Source organism: Thunnus maccoyii, chromosome 4, assembly GCF_910596095.1.
Source record: "Thunnus maccoyii chromosome 4, fThuMac1.1, whole genome shotgun sequence".
NCBI lineage: Eukaryota > Metazoa > Chordata > Actinopteri > Scombriformes > Scombridae > Thunnus > Thunnus maccoyii.
Window position 1 is genome coordinate 27466942 of NC_056536.1, and position 12439 is coordinate 27479380.

The following is a 12439-nucleotide window of genomic DNA, read 5'->3' on the forward strand; positions in this document are numbered from 1 at the left end:
GTCATGATATTATTGGTTGAAATTGGTTGGTTCAAGCACATGTCATATTTTGTTTTACAGGAAGAAAACATGATGGATTTTGATATAAGAATACAAAGAAATTGATATTTTTTTTAAAAAAAATTTGGTATATATTATTAAAAAGGTGTACAATATGACCGGAGATGTGATCTAAAAGGGTAAAAATGCATTTTTCATTTAATCTCGACTTTAATACTGATGTTGCTCTGTGTCTGCTGGATTTGTAGCATAGACAACTGGTTGCTAACATTTGCCATAAGAACTAACTATAAGAATATGGTTTATATAATATGATTTATATGGTTATTTTTACAGCTTGTTGTGCTGATGCAGGTTTAACTTTTATTTTTATTTTTTTTTACCATCAACCTTTACAATTAACACCCGGTCTTTTGAAATTGAGTAAAATCATCTACTCATGCATAACGTAACATGTTTGTAACTGAAGGCCTTTATCCATGGAGGAACTGAATAAGGTTTAATCAGGAAGTCAGTGCTGTGTCATGTTGAAGAAGTGATGATACTGATACTGGCACTGATAAGACCTCAATGCCACTCCAGTTCACAGACTGTAAACTAAGATTATCTTAGGATCTTCATGTCTCCTTTTCGTTTTGTTACCGATTCATAAATTATTAATTTTTTCTTTTGTCTGTAATTAAAAACAACACAGACTACTTTGAATCCTCAAGTACATTTTAAAACCTTCAGCTTTGATTATAATCTTTGTCAAGTCTTGAAAATGTAATAAAATGAAATCTTGACATAAAACAAGAAAAGCCTCGATTTTTAACGAGTGGAGAATTTTGAAGTAAGTGTTTGTATTAAAACAAAGATGAGATTTCAGGAATAAGAGCGCTGCCGTTTGTGATATACAGTTGAGTTCTCATTCCAGCGCCAGACAGATGAATGTGAGAAAGGGTAGCTGGCTGCCATGTGCAATGATGACAGCGTTTGGACTCAGGAGTGGGTCATGCGGAAAAAAGGCGGTGGTCAGCACTCAGGGGATGAGAGAGGTACCAAGAGCCCGACTAGCTATCAGTAGCAGGGAGGGCAACGGAGAGGGCTATTAGTCAGCTGAGGTCAGGAACTCCACAGAGGGATGGTAGCAGTGATGAGACTTGCCGGAGCTGTGCTCCATTTTTAATGACACCCGGACCTAGAATAGATGTGGAGCAGTGCCGTCTTGACCTGGTCTGATACAAAAGCTGCTTCTTGTCATCAGTCAAAACCCTCATTAATCCTTTCTGGGGAAATCAATGAGAGGAGACTATAAAATGATGAAGAGCTGCAAAGACCCTTGACTGTATCTTCTTTCATTTTGGATGACAGCAACCCATTTGATCCATATTAGGAGCTTCAATCACAAGCTAAATTATGTCATATGTTTGACATAGTTTAAAGGGTTAGAACATCAGAGTCGCTGTTACAATTACATGATAAAACTCTACAGGTGGTCCTGATGCACAGGTTGACACAGTATCCCTTCACCTTTTACGTGACAGTTAAAGGGGCAACAATAAACTGAGTGATTATACACACAATGAGCAAGGATAGGTGAGGTTGAGTAGGTCATGGAAGAGGTGAGACAAGGGGCCGTGCTGCTGAAGCTTCAATTATATATCGGTCCAGGACAAGGTGGTGTCCATGGAAACGGAAATAGGAACTATAAGAAACCCGAGAGTGCAGGTGCGATGCCTTCCCATTAAGATTAGACAAGTGGCACACAGGTGAAGCCTCTCTCTCCGCGTAGACTGCTCTTCCCATTGTCTCACTATGGACCTGACATCTGTATTGTTTTGTATACTGTTGGAAGTCCTGGCTGTAAATTGTAAGTAAGCCTCTTTTTCTTGAATTTATTAATTCATGTATGCATGAAAGAGCTTTAAGTGAAGTTGCACCTCTGGGAGACGATGCCTGTTTTTGGTGACAGAAAGGTTAGGATGCATACTGTTGTCTAACATCCTGAAAAACAACAATAAAAACAAATTGAATGTGTATTTACATGGGCTGAATGTGTAGCTATTAGTATTCCTGCCATCAATTTTTAAAAACATCCCTTTTAGCTGCACTCTGAGGCACTTTCAGTTTTGATGCTCCCTTAAAATGGTCTTTTGAGAGAAAAGTGTTCCTGACTCACAGCCTTTTTCATCTGGGCATGACTTTGCGTGTTTCTGATCGAAATCAAGACTCACACAAGCGGAGTAACACAGAAAGGGGAGAATAGACATACATTTTACTTAAAATGAAAAGATGAGTATATTTCAGGTGTAAAATGGACACAGCATCATTTTGTTTTGGGATGTCTGTAAGATATGGTTAGGTTCACCTTTGTAAAGATACTTTTCTATGTACTGTGCCTCCACAAGATTGTAGGTTGTTAAAGTTGCTGATCTTTCTTGTTTACAAGTTTTATTTTCAACTTTTGTATAATCAATTACACAGTGAATATCCCTGTAACAGTTACTCAGAAGTACAGAGATACCTTTTGAAACAAAAAGGTCAATAAGTATGTTTGTTCACGAGAAGAATTTGAAACCTCAAGTGAAACAACAGATGAAAGCTAACAGTAAAAAAACAATAAGTAACTGTGGCCAACACCCCCTTTTGTGCCTGGCAATTATGTCACAAAGATAAAATGTGAAAGGAGACTCCGATAGACATCTTGAGCAGGTCGACAGGAGGATCTGGTACTAAAAAGAACTGCTAAATTTCACAAGAGACTATGCTGGAGGCACTAATGATTTTGTGATGAGCCGCTGCACTTCAAAAATGTTAAACATGAACAACAGGTTGGGTCTTACTCTTCTTAAAACAAGTGTAATATATTGTCAGTGTCAAGGAAAACATTTTCCTAGTTTAGTTTATTTTGAATGTACAGAATATTGAAAAAGCTTTTTTTTCATTGATGGTAGCTAACTACATTAGCTATAAACAATAAATTACAAGCATGGCCTGCTACAATGTACAGTTTTGACAGTATGCAGAGTAACCAAAAATAATACCTTATTTCAGTGGTTCTCAAAGTGGGGTCTGGAGACCCCCATGGGTCCTTGATGGGGTTCCAGGGGGTCTATAATTCCATCCGTAAGCAAAAATCTTATCAGGTGGCAGATCCTGGGACAAAATCTTATCAAATGGGGGTCCGTGGTGCGATTTGTGAAAGTTTATGGGTCCTTGACGTGAAAAAGTTTGAGAACCACTGCCTTATTTAATCTTATAAATTTTATTTTATACTTTTCAGCTTACATGACACACAGAGGGAGATCACTTGTTAAAAGTTCAGTTGCAAGGTCTTGCATCATACTTTCAAATGCACCTCTGCGTGTGTGTCTCTTCTCACACACACCTAATCCATGCAATGTATACTGTAGAGTTACCATTTTGCTCTTGACACGCACCACTGCTGCTAATTATAGCCTGGGATCAATATCTAGGACGGTAATGAGACGGCATTGCTTCATCCCTCAGTCTGACATGGCTCTCAGTCACTGTGATGTATACTTTTGGTTTGTTAACCTTTAAGTCTCAAATGTTCACAATGTGGATAACAGAAATGATGAGAATTGCCTTTTGGGTGTCAATCTTCACCGGTTCTCTTTGGTTACGGAGAAATGTGAGTCTTCAACTGAAAGATGGTAAAACTGAAAACAACAACAACCCAAAATAGCTCCAATGCACTGTTTTTGTCAAAGTCAATATATTTTTTTAATTTAACTTTTATTTATCCGTTTTACAAATTAGACTCGGCCAAAATTCAATTAATGAAAGTCAAAAAGTCAAATCAAAGTTTATCTGAGGCTAATACATACAATACTTAAGCAAGTGGATACCTTCCAAAGTTAGTCTTTTTTAGTACAAACTGAAGCCTTATATTAAGTTCAGACAAACTGAAACAATTTTTTTACACAAAATGAGGACTTTAGATTTTGTCCCTCATCACTTACATTGAAAGTGCAATAGAAAGAAAAAATTTAAACAGCCAATATGAACAGGAGGAATGATTACAGCAAGCTAAACCTGTTTCTATGTTCATATGGGCACCTGGCTGTTGTTTTAAGACAGACGTGAAAAAACTTTTAACGTATAGCACATGTATAGTACATGTTTAGTACATTATTCCCCTCCCAAAGCAAAAAAGAAAAACAGCAGTGTATAATTTCTAAATCTTTCAAGTGTTTCCGAAAATTCTATACAAGAGCTATATGAATATGTACAGCTCTTGTATTACCCTTAAACAATTTAAGTCAATCTATCCAAAGCAAAGACAGACCACAAGTTCCTTTCATCTTTTTTAAAGGGGCTGATCCATGTAAGCGATATTCATCTCTTTTCATTCTCTTCTACTAAAAGGATCACAATCTTAAGACATTTTCAAGCTCTCAGTTAGGTTTAATCCTTGTTAAACCTAATTTACTCCTAATGGACTCCGCATGAGAATATCTCTACTACATATTGAGTAGAAAACCAAATTAAGTCAGCACACTGTACCCAAACTCTGTGTTAACATCAGATGGCCTGACTCATCCTCACTGTGAATCAATGTACGTCAGGGATGAGATGGTTTTTCATTGATCTGCTAAGCCAGAAGCATCTGTGCAGTGAAGTGCTCTAGTGTTGTCTTTTTGACTTTTGTATTGTTCTCGCTGACGCTGCAACTGCAGTAGAAACCTTACAACTGTGTTAGCTTTTGTGCATTGTTGTAAGTGTCTCATCTTTATTTCGCTCTTTGTGTGTCATAGGTCAAGATGTGGCACAGGGACGTATTGTGGGAGGATATGCACCAGTTCCACATTCAATCAAGTACATTGTGTCGGTACAGACGACAGAGCGTCAGCACTTCTGTGGGGGCTCCTTGATAAACAAGTACTGGGTAATCACAGCAGCACACTGTAATATCGGGTGAGCTAAATTTTTTTCCTCTGATTTCCTTCTACTGAATATAAAAGTTGCATAAACTCAGGCAGAAAACACAAACTTGATAAAGTGGTAAAATAAGCCCAGGTCACAGTATATTGTGTCCCGATTAGATTTTTATAAGGAGTTGCTGCACAGCCATTAAAGGTCTAATGACATATGAAGACCTCGACCTGACTTCTCTGTGTGTAAATATGTGTGTACAGGATTTCATTAGATCCAGTATTTTTTGAGTCATATCAGATCCTGCGAGCTATCAAGACTGAGAGAAAGCACATGAAAGTGATACAATCATGCCAGTAACAATGGAGCTCTTTCGTATGGGAATCTGAATCTGGGTGGGTAGAAAAGACCTTGCCACAGTGTCATAATAGCTTATCTGGGAATATTTTCAGTATTTTGACAGCAAAAGCACCTTGCTGGAAACCAGTGAAATTACCTTTGTAATGTAACACATGGAATTGGCCACTATGAAGTAGCACTAATAATGCTAACCCAAAGAGCCAAAAAAATTCAGGAACAGTTTGAGCTGTCTTACCTTAAAACAGGTGTTTCTTCTGCACCAGTTTTTTTTTTGCAAAATTGCCATCTTGTTAAGATCGAGGTGTCTGACCAGATCACTAGACGCAGATTGATAATCCTACACTCTGAAGTGGAAGGGAGGTTTCCCTCTGGGGGGATACTGAATATTTTTCTTACAGAGCCCCAAAAGTTTTTTAAAGGACCAATGTGTAGGATTTAGTGGCATCTAGTGGTGAGGTTGCAGATTGCAGCCAAATGACCCTCCCCTTCCAAGTTTGTAGTAGAACCAACGGTGGCTGTGAAACTCGCAAAAAACGTAAAAGGCCCTCTCTAGAGCCAATGTTTGGTTTAAACCCTTCTGGGCTACTATAGAAACATGACGGTACAATATGGCGGGCTCCATGGAAGAGGACCTGCTCCCTATGTAGATATAAAGGGAACATTCTGAGGTAACGAAAACACAACAATTCTTATTTTCAGGTGATTATACACTAATTTAAACATACTTATGAATATTATATTCAATTTCTGCCAAATTCGTTCCCATAGACGCCACTAAATTCTACACACTGCACCTTTAAATCTTGTGCACACAAGATTTTAACTTAAGTGCACAAGATATGCTCATTCTGGTTTGTTTCTACAATTTTATGATTGACGTCGCTCAGAAACCCATCTATAGTTTTGGTTTCCTGCTGTACCACAATTTACTAAATATGCCACTCTTCAAATTTTGAACACTAGATGGAAATATTAGTCATTTGTCAAAGTAAATTCCATTGAATAATTGATATCCATTTCCAGCCTCCATAGAGTAAGCAAAACTATAATGTACTTCCGTGGTTTGTAGTTGGGAAAGCCAGTATGAAAGTGACGAGGAGATTTTCTTTGTCATGATCATTTGACAGATCATTTAGTACTTTAACACATCCTGAAGTTTGCCATCTCAGAGTTTTTCAGTATAGAAGCAAGTCAGGTTTAACTGTCAGGAGTCATTGTCGGGATGATAGTGACAGCTGTGTCTTTTGTCCTGCCATTCATGCGGTCACACTGTGTGTGTTACAGCAGACTCTACTCTGATCAAACCGCTGCACCTACAGTTTCCCAGGACAAGGATGAGGAATGTCTTGTGTTTGGAGAGACATTCAGCTGATCCTTGCCTTGGGGAGTGTGGGTGCAATGTCTTTTTTGTCTGCACTGGTCCCACGAGGCATGTACTGCAGGCACAAAGCACTACATCTGTCACAACTGTGACAATGAATAAAAAAAGAGGATTTATCTTAGTAATACAGCAAATGAAAGATGTCATTTTTACAGTTATATTGTTAAATTTTCTTTAAAAGTTATATTGTTCATACTGTTGTAAAATGTTTGATGAAATTGAAAATGAAATTTAATAATTTTTTATCAAGATAAAGGGCATAATATGTTTGCAATTATACAACGGCATTGACGGACATTTTTAATAAAAAACAAGAATTATACAGACAATTCAAGTTTATATCGTTGTGTTACTTTTGACTCAATCATGTGTTACTTTCATCCCGACTGGCGGGGTTGAAAGTAACAATGCACTACCTCTGTTCAAAGTCAAATTATACTGAAGTCATTCCACATTTGTACAAAATAGCACCTGGTACTGATAGACACACATGTGAGTTGTTGATCAGAAATTAGTTTGTATCTGTAACGTTATCTTTTAAAATTATGTTTATCTGAAAAATGTTACTTTCATCTTGGCTTTCCCGTAAGTTACCTGCTTGCTAACTTTGAACACAGCAAGAAGACGAAGGTCTTAAAGCTGCACTGATCAATATTTTTATATTAGCAATGTTCGTTTTATATTAATTAATTATTATTCTCTTAATATTAATAATAACTATTTGTCAATTATGATGTTATTCCTGCATTTTTATGTCTGCAGGATACAAAAAATGATTATAGTGGCAGGAGACTACTCTCTCACCATCTACGAGGGAACAGAGCAAGAAATCCTGCCCCAACTTTTGGTGCCCCACCCTGACTACAACAGCACCACCAACAATAGTGACATTATGCTTATAAAGGTACAGTACACAAAAGGAAGCAATAAGACCACTGTGATAAACAGGACACCGCTTTGGTTCAGACTGAAATATCTCTCTGACGACCGGCTGGATTGCCATGAAACTTTGTACTGAAATCTACTGACAACTATTGGATGTGTTGAACAACATTCATGGTGCCCAGAGGATGACTTTGAACCCCTGCTAGCACCACCAGCATGTTAAAGGTTTCAAATATCCATTGAAATATCTCTACATCTGCATGACGGATTGGCGCACATTTTGGTACAGACATTCATGGTCGCCAGAGGATGAATCCTTGACTTGGCTGATCTCCTGACTTTTCCTCCTGCGCCACCATTGGTGGACATTGTTGTTTTTTAGTGAAATGTCTCCACTATTGGTTGGATTGTCACTAAATTTGGTTCAGACATGCAAGTTCCCTAAGTATGAATTGTAACATCTTTACTTACTACATCATCCTCAGCAATACTTTGTGTTTAGTGCTAATTAGAGAATGTTAAGATGCTAACAGGCTAAACTAAGATGGTGAACATGGTAAACATTATACCTACTAAAAATCAGCATGATAGCATTGTCATTGGAGCGTGTTAGCATGCTGATGTTACCATTTAGCTCAAAGGACTGCTGTGCCTAATTACAGCCTGACTGCGCCGCTAGTGTAGCTGTGGATTCTTCAGTCCACATATGAAATGGTTGGTCCTCTTCTGTTTACTGATCACACTGTCCACTATCTCTCCAGCTGAGGGCCCCGGTCTATCTGAACAGCTATGTTTCCATCGCTCTGCTGCCCCGATACGGCGCCTCTATAGCAGAGGGCAGAGCGTGCAGAGTCTCAGGCTGGGGATTCACCAGCCCCGGTGGAGGCCAGATCCCCTCAACCCTCCGCACTGTCAAACTCCCCATCGTCTCCTTAGAAAAGTGCAACAGCAGCGAGTCCTTCAATGGCCGCATTACAGCAAATATGCTCTGTGCTGGTTATAGTACAGGTGGAAAGGATGCCTGTCAGGTAAGTCTTAGTCTTTAGTGTAACAGATAACAGACAAGTATCTATATACCTGTATACACATGTAGTCATTTTCCTTTTGCCTTTTCTAGTTCTGAATTCATTAATTTGAATTGAAGAAATTTTGCTCTTAAGATACTTTGTTTTATATACTACTCCTGCATTTTTACATTTTCTTTTTTTGTCATTTTTTTCTGCATTTAAAACATCTTGTTGTGGTTAAAATGACCCACATTAGAAAGTCAAATTCCTTGTACTGTATGGTTTAACTTTCTTCAGTAAAACCATACTCCAGTGGTGGAAAACTAAGTGCATCACCTAAAGTACTGCAGTTTTTGATGCACTTTGTGAGAATTTCCATTTTATGCCATTTTATTCTTCTACTTCAGTGATGGAAATTTTGTACTTTTCACTCCACTATATTCATTTAACAACTATAGTCACTTTTCATTTCAATCATTAAAGATTAAACCAGCCAACATTTTGGCTTTTGACCCTTTACAAAAAGCAGTGTCTAGTTTAGTCCCATCATGTTTCTGATGTCTATGAAATGTTATCTGTTCCACTAAAGCGTGATTTCCCCTCTAAACTTCTCAAATGGTTTCATTTAAATAACTGTTTGAGGCCCGAAGAGGTTTGAGTATCCAATATTTCACAAAAGCATTGGTGCATCAGTGTTAACAATCTATTTATGTAATATATAATATATTGGTAATATCAATATCAGAATAGAGAACACTTATATACTTATACTGTAGTAAAATTTTGAATGTGGGACTTGTAATGGAGTATTTTTACATTGTTGTATTGGTACTTTTAGTGAAGTAAATTGCTTTACTCTGGTAGGAGTCCTTATGATGTTTCTTTCCTGCTGTTTCAGGGAGACTCTGGAGGTCCGCTTGTATGTGACGGCCGGGTCTATGGCTTGGTGTCCTGGGGGAAAGGTTGTGGTGATGCCCAGTTTCCTGGAGTCTACACTGCTGTGTCCAATTTCCGCAGGTGGATAGACAACACCATATTCAGCTACTACAGCAAATGTAAAAAAAACTAGAAAGCCTCTAAGATAAAAAAAACAACACTCAGTGGAGACTTTATGTTCTTGGTTTCAGTGTAGCCTTTTCCAATTTAACGTTATGTTCTTTTTATCATGTGTGCACATTTGATTATATATTAATGTGTTAAAGGAATAGCTCAGCATTTTGTAAAATACACTTATTCACTTTTTTGCAGAGAGTTGTTGGGAAAATTGACACCATCTCATATATGTATGCTAAATATGACACCACAGCAGCGGCTGTTAAGCTTAGCTTAGCATAAAGACTGGAAGCAGGGGGAAACAGCTAACCTGGCTCTGTCCAAATGTAACAAAATCAGATAACATTTTCAGTGTAAAAGTTTTATGTGAGGTTATGTGCTAGCCAATTTCTTGATGCTAAGCTAAGCTAACAGTCTCCTGGCTTCACCTTCATATTTAATGGACAGATATATAAAAGTAATACTGATCTTCTCATCTGACTCTCGGCAGGAAAGCGAATAAGTGCATTTTCCAAAATGTCAAACTATTCCTTAAGTTTTCAAGCTTGAATATTTATCATGTCAATTGTTGATCTGTATATAATACACAAACACCCTCTGGCAAAATAGGACATATTGACCACATTTCCAGAACATCAAGAATGAGGTGCCATATCATTGCTTAAATTGTTAAAGTTCAGAGTTTTCTAAACCTCATGAAGGTCTATTTGAAGTGCACTCACAAACGCTGCTACAACTGCAACATTACAAGTCATATGAGCATTCAATGCCCGTGCATAGATAGACACAAAAACAGCTACAACTGTACAATATAATGCAACCCAATACAAAAGCCTTGCAAAAACCACTACTTTTGTCAGGCTTATAATGTTTAATTTTGTCAAGATATGTCCGATAATTCTTGATTCAACTGTAGAGTAACTTGTTGCACTGTTTTTTATGTGTTTATTGAGTTGTACTGCAAAAACAAACATCAAATGGTAAAATGCATGCTTTTGATCAGCTGTAATGATATTGAACATACGCATAAATAATTCACAAATGGCTTGATTTATTCCTTTAGTCTCATTTAATCAATAAAGGACCATTAATGCATACAGAATTTCTGTCAATCTGAATGCGAACTAACTCAGTTACAATTAGTAAGAATCTATGTATGTGTATGTCTGTCCTTAATTTTCACAGTGAAGTTTATTCAATAAGTAAATGATTGCTGCCAATTTCATGTGGTTTATTTATGGACTAGTTGTGTTCCAAACCTGGCACTATGCATAAAGCACCTTCAAGTGTGAGAGTTGAGCAAATGCATGGAATTAGGTTAAAAACAGAGTTTGAAATTGTGAGTGTGTTATAAAACAATGACATGAATTGCTGTGTTTTCCTGTTTTATACACTTTAATAAATCGCTGATCATCCCATCTTGTTTTCCACCCACTCTCCGGCTGACGTCTTTATTTGCAAGTACACTGTCGATATCGCAGCGCGGGGGCTTGTCCCCGCTCTTTGCGTCTGAGTGGAGACTTTAACAACGGATTACACAAGCTGTTTGGATAGATAACTCGCAAAGTCCTCTTCATGCTCTGTCATTTATACAAGAAGTCAGTAAAGTCATTAAAGGAGAACAATTAATAAGTCAGCACACTGATTAATTTTTAAAAGCTACAGCAATCCCTTTCGGTATTGAATGTTAGTCTTGGTTGCTTGTCACCAGCAATTACTAAAACGGCTGATGAATTATCCCAAAACTGGAAGACCGTCATGAAATATGCATGGGGCCAGTCTTTCCCCCTGAGCAATCTGTGTAATGGCTCTTAGGCGTTTGCTGGACTCCTTTCTCCCTCATGAAGCCAGCGCTTGCAGCCAGCAGTGATTCCTGTAAAGAGGAGCGGAGGCAAAGCCAGGTGAAATCAGTACAGGCTGCATCACACCTGATAGGTGTAAGCGTATCACAACAGAATGAATAGTTGATGGCCTACTTTAGGGGGATCTCTGGTTTCACTGCTCAGCCCCGTTTGTTCTGTGATGATGGGTGTGTCAGTGTACCATGTGATTGATAGATTTCAGGGTATTTAGGCCTCTGATTTTACAGGCTTTGTTACATAAAGGCTGATTCCTTTTGTTCTGGCATGAGAAGGCCTCTCTAGGGAGTGTTAGAGTATAGAGTTCCCTATATGCTCACTGCGCGCAAAGGGAAATGTTTCTCTCCGAGTTTGTATGTTTCTTGCCGAAAAGTATTGATTGAGGCATACAGATTGTTAACATTCACAGTTTCTCCCAGCAGTGCTTTGTGACAGCTGGGGAGACAAGTCATGTTTTACAATTATAATGGCTTCCTTCCCTGAAAAACCAGGCCACCTGCATTCATTATATTCCAGTATGTGTTATGCATTTGAAGAACAAAGTTTACTTTAAAGCCTCGAGCAGAGATTTGGGGTATCAGAGGTAAGGTGGTATACACATTAGTAAACGGTTAGGCAATGTGAATAAATATTACTCTACTAGTGCTTGGGCTAACAATCTGTTTTCATATTCAGATACATTTTTGAAGATGAATGCTTTATTAATAAATTAAAAAAAACATTAATTGTTCCAAGAATGTCAAACCATAAAGCATTTGCTGTTTATGCACATGACTTACTTGAACCACCAGGGGGCATTTGATCATTAAAGCATGAAGAATAGAAAAACAACAGATGAGATGCAGGCCTGCTGGCACTTCCTTCTCTTTGCCTCCTTTTGATTATAATAAGCCCTTCCTCTGAAGTGTTGTGTCTATGCATTAAAAAGGTTACATCATACTTTAACTGAAATGATTATGAATGTTGTGACAATTAGCGCCTTTAAGGAAGCACCCTCCTACGTCATACACACA

At 37.9% G+C, this 12439-nt stretch overlaps 1 protein-coding gene across 2 annotated transcripts; it reads left to right on the forward strand.

Moving 5' to 3' along the window:
- Positions 1–87: 87 nt before the first annotated feature.
- LOC121895371 (trypsin) lies at positions 88–12415 on the forward strand. 2 transcript variants are annotated; one of them, XM_042408444.1, is made up of 5 exons: positions 88–1852; positions 4764–4923; positions 7385–7526; positions 8269–8535; positions 9413–12415. In XM_042408444.1, the coding sequence occupies exons 1-5, from the start codon at positions 1798–1800 to the stop codon at positions 9581–9583; spliced, it is 795 nt and encodes a 264-aa protein (XP_042264378.1). In that variant the 5' UTR covers positions 88–1797; the 3' UTR covers positions 9584–12415. The 2 variants fall into 2 exon arrangements, with proteins under 2 accessions (XP_042264378.1, XP_042264377.1); XM_042408443.1 differs by having other exon boundaries at positions 88–1037.
- Positions 12416–12439: the final 24 nt, after the last annotated feature.